General features: G+C 45.6%; 1 protein-coding gene across 1 annotated transcript in view; it reads left to right on the top strand.

Moving 5' to 3' along the window:
• Positions 1-24,434, top strand: part of JMY (junction mediating and regulatory protein, p53 cofactor) — a 91,995-nt gene that overhangs the window by 52,746 nt on the left and 14,815 nt on the right. The window contains exons 7-10 of the mRNA XM_040421385.1: positions 229-315; positions 9,938-10,033; positions 12,584-13,133; positions 22,239-22,549. Of these exons, the coding sequence (XP_040277319.1) occupies positions 229-315; positions 9,938-10,033; positions 12,584-13,133; positions 22,239-22,546 (1,041 nt within the window). The 3' untranslated portion in view covers positions 22,547-22,549. The remainder of the gene's footprint in view (positions 1-228; positions 316-9,937; positions 10,034-12,583; positions 13,134-22,238; positions 22,550-24,434) is intronic.

The raw sequence follows: 24,434 nt of genomic DNA, 5'->3' as shown, positions 1-24,434 counted from the left end.
CCAAACACTGCATCATCACAAATCTTTCTCATGTCCTGGACTCTCCTACTGTCAATGGTATATTGTAACAAAGTCCGTCAAAAATGTTTTTGACCCTGTCCAGATTACTTGTCCAAAGCAATACACAATCTGAAAGTTGACTCGCTGTATGCTTGAATTGACTAGACGCTAGAACATGATTTTCCCCCTTATATCGCATTGTTTAACATTTTGTCCTATGGTTTTTAGGAGATTTGCATCGATAAGAACAGTGAAAAGATGCAGCAGCGTCTTCAGACTGATGAGCAGTATAGACTTCATCATGGCACACCAATAGTGAGTTTATACTTTTATGTTATGAACATTCACATTCTTGTAGTTATTAAAAATGACATTTCATGTATTATTTGTTATTATTTCGGTATTTGAGCTCAGGCCCATTCACTTAGAGAGAGAAGCTGCAATACTTAGACATATGCCATGGACAAGAGTGGAGCATCGGAGCCAGGAAATGCTCTGATGCTCCACTCATATTGGCTAAATGAGTTAAGGGGCGCTTATGTCCGGGTTCAGCTCTAATGCATTTACACAGCATTAAAAAAAAAATGCTTTACGTCACCCCCCTGGGCTATAGACACAGTGGTCTAAAGGGGACCTCATTGACTTCTGTGGGAGATTTTTCTAGGCATGCTCTGTGACCTGTGCAGAGGTCATTGTACAAGGAAAGAATAGATGACCTCTGAGAATCACCTATTGTGAATGGTGGATCCTGTCTTATCTTTCATTCTAATCCTGCCTGAAATGACTTATCCTTAGTGTTGAGTGAATTAGTAAAGTAATTCGTCATGAAAGAATTTCTCGTTCATTCCATTGGGGGACACAGACCATGGGTATAGCTTAGAGATATTACTAGGAGGGACACTATGCAAAAAAAGAAGCTCCTCCTCCTCGGGCTATACCCCCAGGCACCTCCAGGAGAACTTCAGTCTTTGCTTAGTGTCCGTTCAAGGAGGTTGACATTTATTCTTCTCCTGTTTGTTATTTTTTTCTGGTTTCAGATGGGGACGCAGGTCAGCATTGCGCTTTCCTGGCCCCTGTGGAGGGTCTGCCACGGTCTTCTGAAGGTTCCTGGCTACCTCCCATTCCCCCACAGAAGAAAAGTGGATCCAGGCTCGACATGTTAGCTCTGGCATCCCACCAGCTGCTGGGACACCTGCTGCCTACCCTCCACCAGAGCACTGCTCTCCTTGATTGGAGTCAGACGTCTGAAGAGGTGAATCCCTGCTGGTCTGGACATCGAGGGAGCATGCTGTGCAGATAAGTATTGCCTGCTTCAATCTCCCTCCTTTCCCCCCCCTCCCCCCACCCCTTCATGTCGTCTGTCTGGCGCTCTGTGACCTGAGGTGAGCTAGAGAAGGACCGGCTGGGGGCATTTTTTCCCGTTGGGAGGGGGCCCTTCTGGGGAGGGCTGGTGATTCCACTGATACCTGCCTGCAGCTCAGACTATGGCCGCACCGGCGGCAATCTTGGCACTGAAGGAGTGTATTTTATCTTATGGCCGCTGCGCTCTCTGCAGCTCCCGCCGGCCTGCTCCTCCCGATATTAACCCCCGCTGCGCCGTTTCTGGCGAAGGGGTGTATTTGAAGTGCGCGCGCGCGCGCTTATTTCGCGCGCTTATTTCGCGCCGCAATGACGCGTCCAAGGGGGCGGAGCCTCGGCGTCCAGCTCTGTCTCTCCCTACGCCGGAGACTCTGCTGGATTGCGGCCGTGCAGCTCCTCAGTTCTCGGTGACCGGAGACTTCTGCTGTTGCCTGGGTGGTAGGAATTGCAGCAACCTGGTAGGAAATCTTTTTTGTGGAATACCATCATGCCTAAACCTGGGGCCCCTAAGCCTTCCAAGGCTTCCTCTCAGGCTCCACTGGAGTCATGTAAAATATGCCTTAGGCCTTTTTCTGTCACTGGTTCCTGTGACTCATGCCCTGCTCCCGGACAGGATCAGCCTCCTTCTCTTGCTCAGCCCGGTCCTCCCTCTGCCCCTGCGGATCCGGCGGTACCCGCCTGGGCCTCCGCCATGTCTAATGCGGCAGCTGATCTGGCCTTAGTTGCCAAGGCAGCCATGTCCTTCATGGAGCGCATGGCGGCTACTACTCCAGTGGCATCCACCACTCCATCCCCTCTCAGCGACTCTCACAGAGGGCGTCTGACTTCTAAAAGGCAGCGTGAGCGGCAGCATTCCTCCTCGGATGACTCCGCTTCTCCCCCTCGCCTTGAGGCATGCCCGGTTGACTCTCCCCCTCGCAGGGAGCGCAAATCCGATGGGGAATTGTCCGGATCGGAAGAAGTCACGGAGCGGGAACCCCTGCCTAAGCTTTCCACCATGGTAACCGAGTTGGTGGCAGCTGTCCGTGACACTTTTAATATACAAGGGGATTCTCCTCCCTCCACTAGTCGGGAGTTCTCCCTTTTTCCACCCAAGAAACAGGAGTCCGCCGTGTTCCCTATTCACGAGGAATTCACTGCGGTCCTATCAAAAGCTTGGGATCGACCTAATCAAAAATTTTCGGCCACCAAGCGTATGGATACGCTTTATCCTTTTCCAGCTGACACAGTGGAAAAGTGGACTTCTTCCCCTAAGGTAGATCCTCCGGTGGCCAGGTTAGCCAAGAACACGGCCCTTCCCGTCCTAGACGGTTCCTCTCTGCAGGATGCGGTGGACAGACGTTTGGATTCACTTTCCAAGTCCATCTTCTCGCTGGCGGGCGCTTCCCTGCGACCGGCCTTTGCGTCGGCTTGGGTCGCCAGAGCCCTTACAACGTGGTTGCAGCGCCACCACCAGGATCTGTCAGAGCAGGACGCCTCTGCAGATACTCTGGATTTTATCATCCAGATGTCTCAAGCGTCTAAATATCTCTGTGAGGCTTCAATGGACATCGGCTCCCTCTTTGCCCGTATTTCGGCCCTCTCTGTCATTCAGCGCAGGGAGGTCTGGCTGAAGGTGTGGGATGCTGATGCCTCATCCAAGCGATCCCTCGCTAACCTTCCCTTTGAAGGGTCCAGGCTCTTTGGGGCTCAACTAGATGAATTCATTTCTGCCGCAACAGGGGGCAAGAGCACTCATCTACCCCAGCCCAGGACCAAGCGTCCCTTTCGGTCTCGGCCTTCAGGTTTCCGGGGCCAGTCCTTTCGTCGCTTCTCCACTGCCAGGACGCCGTCATCCTCATCGGCAGGGGGGTCCCAGGACTCCCGCAAGAAGCCTTTCTTCAAGCCCCAGCCTTCTTGGCGGCCTCGGGCGCAGTCAGCCCGTCCTCCTGCTCCCAAGCAACCCTCCGCATGAAGGGGTGCCCCCACCCCTCGTGGTGGGGGGCCGTCTGCTCTCCTTTCAACAGGTCTGGAGGGCTCACGTTCAGGACGCCTGGGCTCTGGAAGTGGTGACGTCCGGCTACAAGTTGGAGTTCGCGTCCAGCCCGCCGGAACGTTTTTTCCCTTCTCGCGTTCCGGGGGATCCAGCCAGGGCCTCGGACCTCTTTTTTGCGGTCTCCTCTCTTCTGGACCGTGGTGTCATTTCCCCCGTTCCCCCAGAAGAGCAAGGGACAGGTTTTTACTCAAACCTGTTCGTTGTTCCAAAGAAAGAGGGGTCAGTGCGTCCAATCTTGGATCTAAAACTTCTCAACAAGTTTCTACGGGTGCGGAAGTTTCGCATGGAGTCCCTTCGCTCCGTTATTGCTTCTCTGAGTCCAGGAGAATTTCTCGCGTCTGTGGACATTCAAGACGCCTACTTGCACGTCCCTATTGCAGAGTCCCACCATCGCTTTCTGCGCTTTGCCATAGGGGGGCGTCATTACCAGTTCGTCGCCCTACCTTTTGGGTTGGCAACCGCCCCTCGAGTTTTTACGAAGATTCTGGCGCCTCTCATGGCGCTTCTTCGCACCAGGGGCATCTCTTTGTTACCATACCTAGACGACATCTTGATAAAAGCTCCGTCTCTTCCACAGGCCGAGGACAGCATCCGAATCACGGTTCAATCCCTGGAACGGTTCGGATGGCTGATCAATCTCCCCAAGTCCTCTCTGCACCCCTCCCAGAGACTTTCGTTCCTGGGGATGATCTTGGACACCTCGATTTCTCGGGTGTTTCTTCCAGATTCCAAGGCTTCCCAGATTCGTCTGGCAATGGTGCTCCTTCTACGCTCTCCACGTCCCACCATTCGGGAGTGCATGCGGGTGCTGGGCCTTATGGTCTCCTCTTTCGAGGCGATTCCGTACGCCCAATTTCACACTCGTCCGCTACAACAGATGATCCTTGCCCTCTGGAACAAGAACCCTCGGGGTCTAGACACTCCTGTTCGTCTGTCCCGGCAAGTTCGAGCGTCTCTCCCTTGGTGGCAGTCTCCCCTGAACCTATCGTCAGGAAAGTCCTTCCTTCCGTTCTCCTGGACGATAGTCACCACCGACGCCAGCCTCATCGGTTGGGGAGGTGTTCTCCGGAACCTCACAGTTCAGGGTGTCTGGTCGACGGAGGAATCCCGTCTCCCGATAAACGTTTTGGAATTGAGGGCGATTTTCCACTCCCTCTCCCATTGGACTCCTCTCCTGGCGACTCGCCCGGTGCGGGTTCAGTCGGACAATGCCACGGCTGTGGCTTATGTCAACCATCAGGGCGGGACTCGCAGTCGGGCAGTAATGCGGGAAGTAGCGAGGATCCTCTTATGGGCGGAGTCTCATGTTCCAGTATTGTCGGCAGTGTACATCCCGGGAGTCGACAATTGGACGGCGGATTTTCTGAGTCGCACCAAGGTGGATCCGGGAGAGTGGTCTCTCCATCCGGAGGTGTTCGAGGACATCTGCCACCGATGGGGCCGTCCGGACGTAGATTTGATGGCTTCCCGGCTCAACCACAAGGTGCCGGTGTATCTTGCCCGCGCTCGAGACCCACGGGCGGACGGGGTGGACGCGCTGGTATTTCCATGGCAGCGGTTCAGCCTCCTTTACGTCTTCCCTCCGATTCCTCTGTTGCCGAAGGTGCTGCGCAAGATCGAGGCGGAGGGGATACCAACCATTCTCGTCGCTCCGGATTGGCCTCGTCGCGCCTGGTTCTCCAGCGTCGCTCGTATGTTGGCGGACGTCCCGTGGCCTCTGCCCGACAGAGAGGATCTCTTGTCTCAGGGGCCGCTCTTCCACCAGAATTCACGGCAGCTGCGTTTAACGGCGTGGCTGTTGAGACCGCCATCCTGAGGAAGAGAGGCTTCTCTGATGCGGTGGTAAGAACCATGATCAGGGCTCGAAAGCCGGCTTCTTCACGAATCTATTATCGCACCTGGAAGGCCTTCCTGGTGTTTTGTGAGAAATCGGGCTACTCGCCCCTACGTTTCTCTGTCCCAGTGGTGCTGTCTTTTCTCCAGTCCGGCCTCGACATGGGTCTGTCGCTCAGTTCTTTAAAGGGTCAGGTTTCTGCTTTGGCTATCTTTTTTCAGAGGTCCATTGCCTTTTTGAGACCTGTAAAAACCTTCCTGCAGGGGGTGGCGCATTCGGTTCCTCCGTATGTGCCTCCCTTGCCCCCCTGGGATCTCAACTTGGTTCTGCGCGCCCTTCAGGCGGCGCCTTTTGAACCTCTGAGGGAGATCTCTCTGGTTTTACTCACCTGGAAGGTAGTTTTTCTGGTGGCCATAACCTCCATCAGGCGAGTTTCGGAGCTGGCCGCACTTTCCTGCCGGGAACCTTTTCTGGTCTTTCACCAGGATAAGGTGGTGCTCAGGCCGGTGCCTTCTTTTTTGCCCAAGGTGGTTTCTCCCTTCCACCTTAACGAGGATCTTGTCCTGCCCTCTTTTTGTCCTTCTCCGGTGAACCCCAAGGAATGTGCTCTCCACTCCCTGGACGTCGTCAGGGCCCTGAAGGTGTACCTGGGGGCTACCGCTTCCTTCCGGCGTTCAGACTCTCTCTTTGTGATTCCTGAAGGGTCCCGTAAGGGCCTGGCGGCTTCCAAGGTCACCGTGGCGCGGTGGATCCGTTCCGCTATTGCTGCGGCATATCGCGCTCGCGGCCACGTTCCGCCGTCGCGGATTACCGCTCACTCCACAAGGGCAGTGGGTGCTTCCTGGGCTAGACGCAATCGCGCATCCGTTTCCCAGTTGTGTAAGGCGGCCACTTGGTCGTCCTTACATACTTTCACAAAGTTTTATCAGTTACACTCTCTGGCCTCGGCTGATGCTGCTCTTGGGCGCAGGGTATTGCAGGCTGTGGTTCCGGTTTGACTACTGGACGTTTATTCCTGGCGGTGTTGGATTTGTTCTTTTTTCCCACCCCATGGACTGCTTTGGGACGTCCCATGGTCTGTGTCCCCCAATGGAATGAACGAGAAAAGGAGATTTTTGTGAAACTCACCTGTAAAATCTTTTTCTCGTAATTTCCATTGGGGGACACAGCTCCCGCCCCCTTTTTTGGTTTACGCCTTAGGGTGTGCTGTGTGATGGTTTCCATAATGTTTTGTTTCCGTTCTCCTTCTCCTACTGCTTTTGCAACGACTGAAGTTCTCCTGGAGGTGCCTGGGGGTATAGCCCGAGGAGGAGGAGCTTCTTTTTTTGCATAGTGTCCCTCCTAGTAATATCTCTAAGCTATACCCATGGTCTGTGTCCCCCAATGGAAATTACGAGAAAAAGATTTTACAGGTGAGTTTCACAAAAATCTCCTTTTCTTGTCAAAATTTGGCAAAGCTGCAGAATCGAATTCTTCAAATCTTCGCTCATCTCTGGATATCACCTCTGTGGATACATATGCAGATAACTGCAGTAAAGTGATCTGTACAGACCAAGAACTGGTACCTGTTATTAGGCTTGGTGGCCAGTGCAAAAACTGCAGGATTTTATGGATTTTGTTTAAATATAGATATTGACATAGAAAATAACATCATCAAAAATTCTCTACAAATATGTTAAGCATAAAAACGTGATTTGCACAATAGGATATTTTCTGATGTCACATTTCCTACAACGTCACTTCATCACGTTATATGTACATCATGGAGAGCCTTTAGTTAAAAGGAGGCTGCCTGCAATTTTGACCATGTTAATCTGCTGAGATTACTAGGCAGGAGAGCAGGGCAGACATGCCAAGTGTGGAGTTTTTATCATAGAGGTAATGTGAATAGGAACTTTTATTCTGCCAGGTTTTAAAGGGATCACGTTCTCAGGCGTTGTTTACTAGGTAAACAAAGAAAAGGCGCACCATAGGGTGAAAACGTATATACAATTAGACAAGATACTCCAATTGGAGGCTCACCTTAAAGGGTTGTGCAAATAGGCACAACCCTTCTGTAGACGTATTGGGAGTATATTTAATCCCCAGGAGACGGTCGATATGCAGCCACGGATGTACGTCTCCTAAATGAGAGTGCCTGGAAACTCGCGGAGAAATACTTGCAAATACAGGAATAGTCATCCCTCAGCGCAACTTTTTTCACCTGAAGAAGTGGAAGTGTTTCCCCGAAACGCGTTGTGAAGTATTTTTGCAATAAAACCATCTGAAGATTTTTCCTACCTCTAACGGTTCGTTTAGTTTGCGCCGAGGGATGACTGTTCCTGTATTTGCAGGTTTTAAAGGGAGTCTTTCAGTAGGAACATCCCTTTGAAAGAAAATAAAATGCTTCCTGTTTTTTGTCAATCTTTGATTCCCTTGCTTAGAAATCCTACTTTTGATAAATATGTAAACTATGTGTTTATTCCTCTGGTTTCGATACAGAAATGCTCCCCAGCCCCTCCCTCGGACCATACATGGACAGGGCAAGGCAGTAAGAATGTAGTCTAGTCTGGGCCTATATTCTCACACTTTGCAGATTTTACATGGGTGCATGTCCAAGGACCAGGCCCTGTCAATTAACAGTCTGAGGGAGGGGATGGGCATAGAAAAGAGGGTTGCTTTGGTGCACCAAGGCCAGGAGGCCTCAGTGCACTTAACACCTCATTTGTGAATTGATTTAAAAGTAGGATTTTTTAGCAAGGGAGCCACAGTCTGACCAAAGACGGGAATCATGAAAAAGTGAAATTTTTAAATTGTATCTCTATTTTCCATTCTTGTGGAACACCTAAAGGGTTAACAAAGTTTGTAAAATCAGTTTTGAATACCTTGAGGGGTGTAGTTTATAGAATGGGGTCATTTTTGGGTGGTTTCTATTATGTAAGCCTTGCAAAGTGACTTCAGACCTGAACTGGTCCCTAAAAAGAAAAACTTCAAGATTTGCTTCTAAATTTCTAAGCCTTGTAACAGCCCCAAAAAATAAAATATCATTCCCAAAATGATCCAAACATGAAGTAGACATATGGGGAAAGTAAAGTAATAACTATTTTCGGAGGTATTACTATGTATTATAGAAGTAGAGAAATTGAAACTTGTAAATTTGCAATTTTTTAATTTTTTTTTGTAAATTTGGTATTTTTTTATAAATAAAAATGAAATTTTTTTACTTCATTTTACCAGTGTCATCAAGTACAATATGTGACGACAAAACTATCTCAGAATGGCCTGGATAAGTCAAAGCGTTTTAAAGTTATCACCACTTAAAGTGACACTGGTCAGATTTGTAAAAAATGGCCTGGTCCTTAAGGTGAAATAGGGCTGAGTCCTTAAGGCTAAATGCACACGATCAGGATTGCGTGCGGATTTTCCGCGCGGATTTGCGTGCGAAAAATCCGCACTGTAGGTCATGTACATTTTATTCTATGAGAATTTGAAATTCTCAGTGCCCACGATGCAGATTCCGCGCGGATTTTGACCTGCGGTGTGGATTTTAAAATCCGCAGCATGTCCATTTATTTTATTTTTCCTGACCGGATTTTCTTCATTCACTTAGTAAAATCCGCATGCGGAAAATCCGCACCAAATCCGCACGCAAATCTGCACCAATTGATGCGGATTGACCGCACAGATTTGCCTGCGAACACCTGCGGATTTCAGTGCGGATGCTCCGCACATGAATCCTGAACGTGTGCATGTACTCTAAGGGGTTAAAGGAGTTGTCCAGGATTAGAAAACTATGGGGGAGATTTATCAATGATTTCCTTAACTGGTGTTAAAGGGAACCTGTCACCAGTTTTATGGTGTCCTAACTAAGGGCAACATAAATAAGTGACTGATTCTCTTAGCACAATGCTGGGTCACTTTCTTTAATTCACCCAGTCAATCTGCCAACATCTTGTATTGAAAAGCTCCAGCTGATAATGATGATGTCCTGAATATTCATGAGCTCCTGACTCTCCCCGCCCACCTGCTGCTGAATGACAGTTTGTTTCCATATGAATCAGCAGCAGGTGGGCAGGGGAGTGGCTATAGCTCTAAATTAAATATACGCTGGACTCAGTGACATCACGCTGGACTCAAATCAGCTCATTAGCATGCGGCATCTTTGTGTGTATATTATGAGGTAACCATCTGTCACACCAGTAAGTGAATACATCTAAGGCACTTTTTAGTAGTTAATGATTGTATATAATTAGTTAGATTATAATCAAATATCCACATGACTAGCTAAGCTCTGTTCACTTGAATGGAGCTTAGCCCCGCCCACGCTAGTTGATACTAGTCGTGACGTCAGTGGGCAGGCGGCCCGGCGGTAAACAGTGAGAAGGCCGCGCCGCTGCCTTCTCAAACAGCTGATCGGCGGGGGTCCCGGGACGGGTCTTTTAATTCCCAAAAGATCATTAAATATATATACTAAATCAATGAAATAAATACTTGATATTTAATAGGAGTTGATATTTTGGGATGTGGATGAAAATTATATATATTTGGAGTCAGTAAATTAGTAAATTAAATATATATATATATATATATATATATATATATATATATATATTATAATATAATTTTTTTTTATTCTTTTTGGTACGCTATGATTCTTTTAAAAACACATTGCTTTAATTTTTTTCTTTTAGAAAAACATTAATTTTGTATTTATTATATTATGTCTTCAGGCACGAGACAAACTACAAGATGAAGAAGATCGCAAAAACACTTGGGTTACTCAGGAGCGCCAAAAAACATTGGACAGGCTACGCACATTTAAGCAGGTTCGCTCCTCATTCAGATATATTTAGTTTAGGAACATTTGTATTATGCACCTGGGTTGTACAACGTATGATACTTACTATTAATTAATATGTCAAAAACATGACGTTGACCCAGCCTAACTGGTTTATTATAGCAAGAGATTTCCCATTGAATTTTTTTTTAGCAAATATTGGTTTCACCCGTTCTTCTGGGAAGAAAATTGGAATTTTGCAGTAGGGAGTTCTGTTAAAGGGAATCTGTCACAAGTTCTATGTTTCAGGTCTCTCCAGAGATGTTTGATTAGGTTCAAGTCAGGCGTCTGAAACATTCATAGAGTTGTCCCTAAGCCACTCCTGTGTTCTCTTGGCTGTGTGCTTAGGGTCACTGTCTTGTTGGAAGGTGAACCATCAGCACAGTATGAGGCCCAGAGCGCTCTGGATTAGGTTTGCTCCATTCACCTTTCCCTCAACTCTGACCAGTCTCCCTGTCCCAGCTGCTGAAAAACAACCCCACATCATAATGCTGCCACCACCATGCTTTACTGTAGGGATGTATTGGGCAGGTGATGAGCAGTGCCTGGTTTCCTCCAAACATGATGCTTAGAACAAAGGTCAAAAAGTTCAGTCTTGGTTTCATCAGACCAGACCATCTGAGAGTCCTTAAGGTGCTTTTTGCAACCTCAAGACAGGCTTTCATATGTATTTTTATTGTGGAGAGGCTTCTTTCTGGCCACTCTGCCATAAAGCCAAGATTGATGAGTGTTGCTGTGATGGTTGACCTTCTGGAATTTTCTCTCATCTGCACACAGGATCTTTGGAGCTCAGCCAGATGACAATTGGGTTCTTGGCCCTTCTCCCCCAATTACTTAGTTTGTAGGGATGGCCAGCCCTAGGAACAGTCCTGGTTGTCCAAATGTCTTCTGTTTAAGAATTATGGAGACCATTGTGCTTATAGGAACTAAGTACATCAGAAATTTTTGGTACCCTTCTCCAGATCTGTGCCTCCACACAATCTGGTCTCTGAGCTCTACAGGCAGTTCTTTCCTCCTCATTGTTTGGCTTTTGCTCCGATATGCATTGTCAGCTGTGAGACCTTGTATAGACGGGTATGTATCTTTCCAAATCATGTCCAATCAACTGAATTTACCACAGAAAGATGGCCAAGAGAAATGGAAGCCCCCACAGCTAAATATCAAGTGTCATAGCAAACGGTCGGAATACTTATCTGCATTTTCCTTTTTTTTTATAAATTTGCCAAAAAATTCTAAAATTTAGTTTTTACTTTCTCATTATGGGGTACTGAGTGCAGATTGATGGAGGGGAATTTTTTTTTTTAGCACAACGCACACATACAAAATAGATTTTTCTGAATTGCATTACTGCTATACTTACTATATTTGAAAATTTTTCATCAAAATTGTGTTGGGCCCAATTACGGTACCAACAATGCAGGGGCTACCACAGATTGGTCTTACACCATCAAGTATTTGCCTCTCCTGGGCTTTAAGCCTACAATATTCAGGGCAGTGTAGGATCCAGCTATAGTACACTCCATTTAAAAGCCTTGAAGCCTGCTTAAGGCTGTCATCCATTATGCTAATGTAACAGGTTTCCGAATCTGAGCCGGGGAACACTGTTACAGGAGCGTTGCATCTAAGGGGTTAAATGTATGCAGTTAGCCTTATGGCTAATTGCCTGCATCCTCCTCGGGTCTGTTTGAAACACCAGAAACCCTATGGCTATTGCACCTGCTGCACTTGTGAGTAGGCTCCATCTTTAAAGTGCCAACTGCCGCCATACATGTACGGCAGAGGTCGCAAAGGGGTCACTATCTGGTTTTAACTGGCAAAAAAAAAGTTATAGATGACACATTCCCTTTAAAGGAGATCTGTCCCATGTTTCATGCTGTTCTATCTGAAGGCAGCATAAACTGGTGACACAGTCCATAACTGAAACGCCGGGTCATTTTTTCTTAAAATTCCTATTGGGCGGCTTTAGTGCATGCACTACTCGGTGTAGTACACAAGCTTCAGGAGTCCTCATATTCATGAGCTCCCAATTCCCCCCGCTGCTGATTGGCAGCCTTCATCCTATACACAGTCATTCGCGGGAGAGCAATGGCAGCACTCGCGTTTGTCCTAAAGCTTCTCACCAGGGATTTTACGGAAACTACTTGGCCCAAAAAAGTATGTGACCCAGCATTTCAATCAAAGTTGAAAGTTTTTGCTGCCCTCTGGTAGGGTATGATATGACTGGTAGCAGATTCCCTTAAATCATGCCAAGTAAAATCCTTCATCATGGCTTAGGGTCCCGTGTAACGTTATGTTTGAGTAGCTTTAAAGTTTCCCTTGTAATTGTCAATAGGAAATATCTGTTATAGATTTCTTGCTGGAACTCCCATTCACTGCAAATGCTTGATTAGTACCCCATTAAAAAATGCTGGCAATGCCTCCAGCCTGGAGTGGTTGAGAAGTAAGAGGACTTGCTAAGTAATCTCGTTATAGCATGATTTGGCAGTATTTTTATAATTCACAATTGATTTATCACTAAAGTTACTTTTTATCTGTTTAGCGACATCCTGGGCAAGTGATCTTTAAATCAACAAGACTGCGCTTGACTCATAGTAGAAGAAAGACCATGGGAAGAGTTGTCCCCAGTGTTGATGATCCACAGTCCCTCTCTGTCAGTATTCAGACAAAGGGGACACTTGATATGGAGTCACCAGAAAACATGCAACCTTTGGAGGATGAAAAGCTCAAAAACCTAAAACTTGAAGAGAATTTATTACCTCCTGATGTAGATACCTCTGGACTTCAGGAAACAACTTCTCTCCCGACTTTAACTCACAAAATACTTGAAGCTAATGCTGTGCAACCCCTTTCCCTTCCATTGTCCTCTCCACCACCCCCGCCACCACCTCCTCCGCCACCTCCACCTCACAAGAAAGAAGTTAATCCTTTAGAAGTCAGAGTTATTCATGTTAAGAAGGAGTCGGAAGAGTCTGCACCCCAAACACCTTCCAGCGGCCCATTGTCCCAGTTATTTGACAGCAGTCAGCTTCTCAGTGCCAGAGAAAAACTGAAGAAAACTGGAGATCTGGAGGGCATACAAAGGAGAAGAGGTATGGAGCCACGATTATTATTTATTTTAAGGAACCATTCATGCTGTACACATAAAATGCAGATGAACCCACCTTTACCTTTTCATAAATTCCTTTAAGGCATGCTGCGGTATTTTCTCCGGCCAAATACCGTAAGAGTGACTGAACTGAAGACATCCTGATGCAAACTGAACGGAATGCTTTCTATTCAGAATGCATTCGGATAAAACTGAATCGTTTTTTTTTTCCGGTATTGAGCCCCTGTGACGGAACTCAATACCGGAAAACTGTGTGAAAGTACCCTAAAATAGAACTGGCTTAGTTGCCCATAGCAACCAATCAGATTCCACCTTTCATTTTTCACAGCTCCTTCGGAAAATGAAAGGTGGAATCTGATTGGTTGCTATGGGCAGCTAAGCCAATTCACACCAGTTTGATAAATCTCCCCCACAGTACATACATCGGCATATGATAAATTGTGTCACTAGTTCAGTTGTAAAGAAATTGATAAAATGTACTTTGTTGCCCAAAACAAGTAATGCACATAGTTACTCATCTTCCCCAGTACATGTAGCAGCTTTATTTATCGACCAGTTCATGAGATGGTACATCACAGCTAATTTTTGTAAAACTTATTTGAAATGAAAACAGATTACCACATTTTGCAAGTATAAGCTGTGGTAGTGATCAAAAATAGAATGCCAGCTATATTTTCAGTTTTTGCCTCATAATGTTTAGCAGAGACCTGTAACCACAAAATCCATTGCAATCTGACAGCACCAGGTTATAGAGCAGGAGGAGCTGAGCAGATTGATATACAGTTTTTGGGAAAGGATTCAGTAAAACTTGTATTTTACAGTTCTTTCCACACCATAAGACGCACCTAGGTTTTAGAGGAGGAAAATATGAAGAAATATTTTTCATCAGACACCCAGTTTTCATCAGACCTCAGATCAGACCCCAGTTTCTTATTAGACTTTAGATCAGACCCCAAAGCTTCATCAGACCTCAAATCAGACATAAAATAAACAAAAGAACTTACCTGCCCTGCTTTGGACAGCGCCGACGCTCTTCCTGCTTTCACTTCTCCCTGGTCTTCTACAGGCATCAGAGCGGTGGGTACAGCCATCTCCAGGAGCGTTGTATTCACAGCTCTCCAGTCCTACACCCCCCCTCCCCTCCCACACACACACACACACACACACACACACACACACTTTTGAGGGAAAAAGTGCGTCTTATGGTGTGAGACATATAGTATACGTATCAGTGACTGACAGCTATCTATGTGTACACACTTAAACAGAAAATGCTATCAGTCATTGATAAGATTTCCCACATGTAAAACTGAAGTAAAAAAAATAAAAAATAAAGCAGAGATATAATTGTATAAATTATACATTTTACTGAATCTTTTCCCATCAATCTATATATCAATCTGCTCCGCTCCTCCTGCTCTATAACATGCAGTTTGTGGTGACAGGCCCTCTTTAACCCCTTAAGGACTCAGCCCTATTTCACCTTAAGGACTTGGCCATTTTTTGCAAATCTGACCAGTGTCACTTTAAGTGCTGATAACTTTAAAACGCTTTGACTTATCCAGGCCGTTCTGAGATAGTTTTTTCGTCACATATTGTACTTCATGACACTAGTAAAATGAAGTAAAAAAAAATAATTTTTATTTATAAAAAAAATACCAAATTTACCAAAAATTTGTAAAAAATTGCAAATTTCCAAGTTTCAATTTCTCTACTTTTATAATACATAGTAATACCTCCAAAAATAGTTATTACTTTACATTCCCCATATGTCTACTTCATGTTTGGATCATTTTGGGAATGATATTTTATTTTTTGGTGATGTTACGAGGCTTAGAAGTTTAGAAGCAAATCTTGAAATTTTCAAAAACCCAATTTTTAGGGACCAGTCCAGGTCTGAAGTCACTTTGCGAGGCTTACATAATAGTGTTCCACAAGAATTATTGGAAAATAGAGATACAATTTAAAAATTTCACTTTTTTGGCAGATTTTCCATTTTAATAATTTTTTTCTCCAGTTACAAAGCAAGGGTTAACAGCCAAACCAAACTCAATATTTATGGCCCTGATTCTGTAGTTTACAGAAACACCCCATATGTGGTTGTAAACCGCTGTACGGGCACACGGCAGGGCGCGGAAGGAAAGGAATGCCATACGGTTTTTGGAAGGCAGGTTTTGCTGGACTGTTTTTTTTTTACACCATGTCCCATTTGAAGCCCCCCTGATGCACCCCTAGAGTAGAAACTCCAAAAAAAGTGACCCCATTTTAGAAACTACGGGATAGGGTGGCAGTTTTGTTGGTACTAGTTTAGCGTACATATGATTTTTGGTTGCTCTATATTACACTTTTTGTGAGGCAAGGTAACAAGAAATAGCTGTTTTGGCACCGTTTTTATTTTTTGATCATTTACAACATTCATCTGACAGGTTAGATCATGTGATATTTTTATAGACCAGGTTGTCACGGATGCGGCGATACCTAATATGTATACTTTTTTTTTTTTTATTTATGTAAGTTTTACACCATGATTTCTTTTTTGAAACAAAAAAATCATGTTTTAGTGTTTCCATAGTCTGAGCCATAATTTTTTCAGTTTTTGGGCGATTACCTTGGGTAGGGTATGATTTTTGCGGGATGAGATGACTGTTTTATTGGCACTATTTTGGTGTGCGTGTGACTTTTTGATCGTTTGCTATTACACTTTTTGTGATGTAAGGTGACAAATGGCTTTTTTTTACACCATTTTTATTTTTTTACGGTATTCACCTGAAGGGTTAGGTCATGTGATATTTTTATAGAGCAAGTTATTACGGACACTGCGATACCTAATATGTATACTTTGTTTTATTTATGTAAGTTTTACACAATGATTTCTTTTTAAAAATCATGTTTTAGTGTTTCCATAGTCTGAGAGCCATAATTTTTTCAGTTTTTGGGCGATTACTTTGGGTAGGGTATGATTTTTGCGGGATGAGATGATGGTTTTATTGGCACTATTTTGGGGTGCATATGACTTTTTCATCGCTTGCTATTGCACTTTTTGTGATGTCTGGTGACAAAAAATTTGTTTATTTAGCACATTTTTTATTTTTTACGGTGTTCATCTGAGGGGTTAGGTCATGTGATATTTTTATAGAGCCGGTCGATACGGACGCGGCGATACCTAATATGTATACTTTTTTTTTTTTATTTATGTAAGTTTTACACAATAATATCATTTTTGAAACAAATAAAATGATGTTTTAGTGTCTCCATATTCTGAGCCATAGTTTTTTTTTTGGGCGATTGTCTCAGGTAGGGGCTCATTTTTTGCGGGATGAGGTGACGGTTAGATTGGTACTATTTTGGTGGGCAAACGCCTTTTTGATCGCTTGCTGTTGTACTTTTTGTGATGTAAGGTGACCAAAAAATGGTTTATTTAGCACAGTTTTTATTTTTTACGGTGTTCATCTGAGGGGTTAGGTCATGTGATATGTTTATAGAGCCGGTCGATACAGACGCGGCGATACCTAATATGTATACTTTTTTCTTTTTTTTTTTCCTATTTTTTTTACCAATTGTTTTTAACTTTATTTGGGGAAAGTGACGTTTTTGTTTATTTTTACTTGAAACTTAAATTTTTTGGGGTGGGGGGGGGGGGGGGACTTGGAATGCATTGGCTGTATGAGTAATACTGTGTGTATTACTCATACAGCTTCCGGCCTGTGAGTTCCAGGGGGCTGAATCTCACAGGCTCTCCACCGGAAGACATCGCGCTGCCTCATGCCATCGGGTCCCCCCTACAACCGCATGGGGACCCAATGGTGCCACCACCGCAATAGGTAAAAGCCGCAAACCGCAGGTCTGAATTGACGGCGTTGTGACAGGATGCCCCCCTTGCGATTAACCCCTTAAGGGGTTAAGCAACAGTAACTTATTTATTTTTTCATTAATGTGACTTTATAAGGCCTAGTTCTATGTGGGAGAAATTGCATTTTTTTTGGTGCGACTTGAAAGTACATAATGATGTACTTTTTTTAAATTTATTTTTTGTCGCAAATATAGAAAAAGTGATTTTTGACATTGCTTTTTTTATATTTTACACTGAATAAACTTGTTAAATGAGTTGTTCAGGTTATTTTGGTCATGTGGCTACCTAATATTTTTTGCTTTTAAGTAATATATGCACTATAAAATGTATTTTAAAGAGTAACTAAATCTTTATCTAAACTTTTAATATGTTCTCCCTAATGCCCTAATAAAACTATATCTAATATACTTTATTAATTAATTTTCTATTTTTACTACTCTTTTTCCTACCTAAAGCGCACCATTCCCTGTGCGCTTAAAACTCTATTCTCTGTACACTGCTGAGCTGTCAGCAGAGTACGGAGTACATTTTCTCAATGGGCGGCAGCAGCAGCGCTGTGAGTACAGGCAGGAGCTCATATTGCTGCTCATGCCCGTACTCCCTGGAGGATTACTAACTCTTGGTATAGCACAAGTGTACCCTGTACCCCATGTACTATGCCAGGATTCTCTGAGCGGAGCAGGCTCCTGCTTCGCTAAGCTAAGAGCTGACATGCAGTTCTCTTAGCTTAGTGGAGCAGCTAGAAGCAGGAGCCTGCTCCGCTCAACTAATCCTGGCATAGTACATGGGTACAGGGTAGGTAAGTATATTTATCCCTTTCCCCCCCCCCCCCCCGACCATCCCTCCCTTGTTGAGCATCGGCGGAACCATCACGGACAGCCTAGGGGTGCCGCCAGTGTCCGTGTGCTAAGACACAGTGAGAGCGCACTGCTCTGAAGGGAGTTAACTGTCGCGCAATCGGCCATGCACCTCATCGGTGTTCCGGCTCGCGTTAGTAGTAGAGTTTTTTTCGACGAGGCAGGCGCTGGCGTACTGCTCCGGTTTCTCTGCGCCCCGACCTACGGACTCCGGTCGGCCGTGCGCAACATGAGGATCCGGCCACCCCTATGTAGGATCGCAGGTATCAGGGCACTGGACGGTTAATAACAGGCGCAAATTATTCCCGCCACTCATTCCCCCTTCCCCCCTGAAGCGCTTGGACCCGCCCCCCTTCTGGCCAGCCACCTCCTGCGGCCAGCTCTAGATATTCTGAGGATTCTCATACAAGGTGCCTGTAAGTTAAAACAGTTAACCCCTTCCTGCCTCCATCACCGTGCTTCCTGTTGCATTCCCCTTCCACAAGTGATCCGCTTACAGGGGAATACCTTAGCATCTTAGATTACTACAGTTCAACTACGCCATGGCGCTAGATGCCTTAGCTTCTTCTCTGGGGCGTGGCAACAGTCGATACCCGTGGATGCCGGTGCTCTGCATCTGCGGTGTATGGGTGCCGCCAGTGGATACTGTCGCTGTTTCCACTTGGTATCCTTCTTATCTTCGGTACTGGTTTGGAGCATGGTTGTGCCATCCTCTGTCTCTCAGAGGAGTTGCCTAGCAACATTTATGGGTCCTACAGACCTCCTCGGTTCCAGTTGGTCAGGACATTGTCCTCATCACTACGTAATGCATCTGCCATTGCGCATATTCTGCTGAGTACGTTTCAGCGAGTCGAGTGTTCTTTGACTCTGTAGTCCTCCTCAGCTTGGAGTTCTACCCTGACGCTAGCTTCCTGTTGCTCCTGTTCAGAGCCTTCCAGGTAAAGTGTTATAGCTAGCTCTTCTCAACTGGGGCAGTATGGTGCCATGGCTCCTACGGATGGCCTCACTGCTTCCCTTTAGTTTGCGCTGACGGGGCAGGCACTGGCTACTTCTGAGAGAGTGGTATTTGCGTTTCCACTACATACTATGGTTCTTACTGCACAGCTCCTTCGTCAGGTGGCGGATTCTTCTAGATCTGAATTGGTGGCCTCTGCGGTATGGCCCCCTCCTCCGTTGGAGTATGGGCTAGCGATACAGTTGTGGCTCCCCTTACTTGGCTTCCTCCTCAGGCAGAGTTTTTGGCACAGCCACTTAATCCCTGGCTACATCTGCATTGCACGGGGTATTCTTTAGTGGCCTTCTGTTCCGGACCCGGCTGGTGGGATGTGGTGTTTTCCACATCTCTCCTTCTGCAGGTGAATCCTTCACATTGGTCCTGGGTGAGTTACTTGTATAATATATTCCTCTCTTAAGACATCACTAATGTCTAAGTCACGTCAGCCCTCTGGTGATCTTACTTCCCACCGCCCATTCCGGGGGTAGACTGCCAGACTCCCTACCCCAGACGGAGCGGGGTTGCTATCACGTCTTGCCGTGATGATAGACGTTCCATTCCTGGTAGGAATACCCTTCTATTTCTTCTTCCCCCTCGAACAAACGGCTGCCGGCCTCTCCCTTCTGTATTCCTGGACTGCGGAAGGTGTTCGAGGCGGGCTGTCTGCGTTGGAGTCACCTGGACGTGGACTTGATGGCTTCAAGACTGTCTCGGAAGCTTCCCACCCCAAAGCTTGCGGCGTGGACGCCCTGATTCCCTGGTAAGGGTTCTCCCTCCTTTGCGGTTTCCCCCTTCCTCTTCCTACCCAGAGTTCTACGGAAGATAGTCTCCCTGGGGATTGGCCGTCGCACTTAGTACACCGACCTCGTCTCTTTCTAGGGGACGTCCTGGTCACTGCCACTCAGAGATGTTCTTCCTTTAGAGTCCGGTCTTCCATTAGTATTTTAGGTCTCTTCGTTTTCCGGCTTGGCTATTAAGACCACCATACTATGCAAAGAGATTTTTTAGGTGGATGTCATCCGCAAGCCTGCATCATCCAGGATCTGTTCAGGACCTGGAGGTCCTTCCTGGGTTTCTGTGGAAGCTGAAGTGCTCTGCCACTTCATTTTTCTCCCCATGGTCCTGTCCTTTCTTCAATCAGGGTTGGACCTTGGTCTGGCCTTAGTTCGTGCAGAGTCAGGCGTCGTCACCTTCTATCCTTTTCCAGCGCTCTCAGGTTCCCTGGGGCCTGTGAGGACCTTCTTCAGGGAGTAGCTTAACGGTTCCTCTGTACCGTCCTCCTTTACCGCCTTGGGATCTGAGTTTAGTCCTCTCAGCGCTCCAGGTTTTCCCTGGAGCCCGTGTGGGAGAGTTTCTTCGACTCCTGCCCTGGAAGGTAGTTTTTCTGGTCGCTATCACTTCCATCAGACGGGTGTCTGGGTTGGCGTCGTTCTCTGCAGAGAACTCTTCCTGGTTCTTCATAGGGTCAAGGTGGTTCGCTGGCCTGTCCCTTCTTTTCTTCCGAAAGGGGTCTCTGACTTCCATATTAACGAGGAAATTGTCCTTCCCTCACTGTGCCCCTCTCCTTCACCCTAAGGAAACTGAGTTACACCATTGGACGTGGTCAGAGCTCTGAAGATCTAGTTAGCAGCCTCCGGTCCCTTCTGCCGTGCGGATCCCCTTATTGTCATTCCAAAGGGTCCTCGAAGGGGATTGGCGGCTTCCAAGGTGGCAATCGCACGCCGAATTTGATCTACAATTGCTGAAGCATACCGCGCCCGAGGCAGGGTTCCGACCTTAGGTGTCACGACTTACTCCACCAGAACTGTTGGCGCATCTTGGGCGCGGAGGAATCGCGCTTCAGCTGCTCAGTTGTTTGAGGCGGCTACTTGGCCCTCTTTACACACATTCACAAATTTTACCAGGTGCATACTTATGCATCGGCAGATGCTGCCTTAGGCCGCATTGTCTTGCAGACGGCAGTTTCTTACAGTAGATGCCTGCCGGGACGCTTGCTTCCATGGGTCTGTGGTTTTTCCCTCCCTGTGGACTGCTTTTGGACGTCCCACGGTTCCTGTGTCCCCAATGAATATGGGCGAGAAAAGGAGATTTTTGTATAACTTACCAGTAAAATCTCTTTCTCGCTATTCATTGGGGGACACAGCACCCACCCAGTTTTGTTGTTCGACCACAGTTGAGCAGTTGCTGGTTTGAACCCCGTTGGGTCTTTTTCGCATGGTTGGTGTTCCATGTTTTTTCTTTGGTTGGCTTGCTTCTCCTACTGCTTGTACACAAACTGAAGCTCTCTCTCCAGGCTGGAGGGGGTATAGCTGCCAGGGGAGGCGCTAACAGCTTTTACTAGTGTCAACGCCTCCTAGAGGACATAGCTATACCCACGGTTCCTGTGTCCCCCAATCAGAGCGAGAGAGAGATTTTACTGGTAAGTTTTACAAAAATCTCCTTTTTCCATTAATTCTTGTGGAACACCTAAAGGGTTAACAAAGTTTGTAAAATCAGTTTTGAATACCTTGAGGGGTGTAGTTTCTAGAATGGGGTCATTTTTGGGTGGTTTCTATTATGTAAGCCTCACAAAGTGACTTCAGACCTGAACTGGTCCTTAAAAAGGGGGTTATGGAAAATTTCAGAAAAATTTCAAGATTTACTTCTAAGCCTTCTAACATCCCCAAAAAATTAAATGTCATTCCCAAAATGATCCTAACATGAAGTAGACAAATAACTATTTTTGTAGGTATTACTATGTATTATAGAAGTAGAGAAATGGAAACTTGGAAATTTGCTAATTTTTCCAAATTTTTAGTAGATTTGGTATTTTTTTTTATAAATAAAAATGAATTTTTTTGACTCCATTTTACCAGTGTCATGAAGTACAATATGTGACGAAAAAAACTATCTCAGAATGGCCTGGATAAGTCAAAGCGTTTTTAAAGTTATCACCACATTAAGTGACACTGGTCAGATTTGCAAAAAATGGCCTGGTCCTTAAGGTGAAAATGAGCCCGGTCCCTAAGGGGTTAAAGGGACTTTCTGCTTTGAGCAATGCCAAAGATAAACTAGTAATCTAATGTTCTGGACCCCAGTGATCAGCTGTACTCTATAGGGCAGTGATGGCGAACCTTTTAGAGGCTGAGTGCCCAAACTGCAACCCAAAACCCACTTATTTATCGTAAAGTGCCAACACGGCAATCAGTTCTCTGAATGTGTAGTCTCTTACATAAAGCGTCCTGTTGGCAGCTTCACTGACTCACATAATACATGAATGGACTTTATATGGGGGATTTTTAGTTCTAGGCCATGACGTGTGGTTCTTGTAATAAACTAAATGTTTTCATTTTAATTTAAGTTGTCTTATGAGAAAACTGTTTTCTTGAGCCTTATGTTCTTTTGCAGTAAGCTCCCCAATGGATGAAGTCCTGGCATCCCTGAAACGTGGTAGTTTTCACCTGAGGAAGGTGGAACAGCGAGCCTTAGCTCCTTTCCCAGATGAAGATGACAGTGATAACATATTAGCTCAAATCAGAAAAGGGGTAAAATTGAAGAAAGTACAAAAGGATGTCTTAAAAGAATCCTTCGCCCTTCTGCCTGACACCGACCCACTGACACGCAGCATTCACGAAGCACTTAGACGGATCAAGGAGGCCTCGCCTGAATCAGAAGATGAGGAGGAGAGCTTGCCTTGCACAGATTGGGAGAACTAACTGGTATTTAAAGCTTATCTTATTTTAAGAGTTAGAAAATGTGTAATAAATGTTAATTATGATACAGATTTACTTACTCCTCACAATGCTCTGCTATAGCTTCTGATTGTGGGCAACAGTTGCCACAGTACTTAACCACCTCAGCTCCCCTAGCTTAAACCCCCTTAATGACCAGGCCACTTTTTACACTTCTGCACTACACTACTTTCACCGTTTATTGCTCGGTCATGCAACTTACCACCCAAATGAATTTTACCTCCTTTTCTTCTCACTAATAGAGCTTTCATTTGGTGGTATTTCATTGCTGCTGTCATTTTTTACTTTTTTTGTTATTAATCGAAATTTAACAAAATTTTTGCAAAAAAATGACATTTTTCACTTTCAGTTGTAAATTTATTTTTAAAAACGACATCCATATATAAATTTTTCTCTAAATTTATTGTTCTACATGTCTCTGATAAAAAAAAAAATGTTTGGGTAAAAGAAAAATGGTTTGGGTAAAAGTTATAGCGTTTACAAACTAGGGTACAAAAATGTGAATTTCCGCTTTTTGAAGCAGCTCTGACTTTCTGAGCACCTGTCATGTTTCCTGAGGTTCTACAATGGCCAGACAGTACAAACACCCCACAAATGACCCCATTTCGGAAAGTAGACACCCTAAAGCTTCGCTGATGGGCATAGTGAGTTCATAGAACTTTTTATTTTTTGTCACAAGTTAGCGGAAAATGATGATTTTTTATTTATTTTTTTCCTTACAAAGTCTCATATTCCACTAACTTGTGACAAAAAATAAAAACTTCCATGAACTCACTATGCCCATCACAGAATACCTTGGGGTGTCTTCTTTCCAAAATGGGGTCACTTGTGGGGTAGTTATACTGCCCTGGCATTCTAGGGGCCCTAATGTGTGGTAAGTAGTTTGAAATCAAAAAGTGTAAAAAATGACCTGTGAAATCCTAAAGGTGCTCTTTGGAATGTGGGCCCCTTTGCCCACCTAGGCTGCAAAAAAGTGTCACACATGTGGTATCGCCGTACTCAGGAGAAGTTGGGCAATGTGTTTTGGGGTGTCATTTTACATATACCCATGCTGGGTGAGAGAAATATCTCGGTCAAATGCCAACTTTGTATAAAAAAATGGGAAAAGTTGTCTTTTGCCGAGATATTTATCTCACCCAGCATGGGTATATGTAAAATGACACCCCAAAACACATTGCCCAACTTCTCCTGATTTTTGGGTGATCACCCCATATAGACTCCCTGATCACCCCCCTGTAAGGCTCCATTCAGACGTCCGTATGTTTTTTACGGATCCACGGATACATGGATCGGATCCGCAAAACACATACGGACATCTGAATGGAGCCTTACAGGGGGGTGATTAATGACAGGGGGGTGATCACCCCATATAGACTCCCTGATCACCCCCCTGTCAGGCTCCATTCAGACATCCGTATGTTTTTTACAGATCCACGGATACATGGATCGGATCCGCAAAACACATACGGACGTCTGAATGGAGCCTGACAGGGGGGTGATCAATGACAGGGGGGTGATCAGGGAGTCTATATGGGGTGCTCACCGCCCTGTCATTGATCACCCCCCTGTAAGGCTCCATTCAGACGTCCGTATGTTTTTTACAGATCCAGGGATACATGGATCGGATCCGCAAAACACATACGGACGTCTGAATGGAGCCTGACAGGGGGGTGATCAATGACAGGGGGGTGATCAGGGAGTCTATATGGGGTGCTCACTGCCCTGTCATTGATCACCCCCCTGTAAGGCTCCATTCAGATGTCCGTATGTGTTTTGCGGATCCGATCCATGTATCCGTGGATCCGTAAAAAACATACGGACGTCTGAATGGAGCCTTACAGGGGGGTAATCA

This window comes from Bufo bufo, chromosome 2 (assembly GCF_905171765.1).
Source record: "Bufo bufo chromosome 2, aBufBuf1.1, whole genome shotgun sequence".
Taxonomy (NCBI): Eukaryota; Metazoa; Chordata; class Amphibia; order Anura; family Bufonidae; genus Bufo; species Bufo bufo.
Note: the sequence above shows the minus strand (reverse complement) of the source record. Positions and strands in the feature narration are given on the sequence as shown.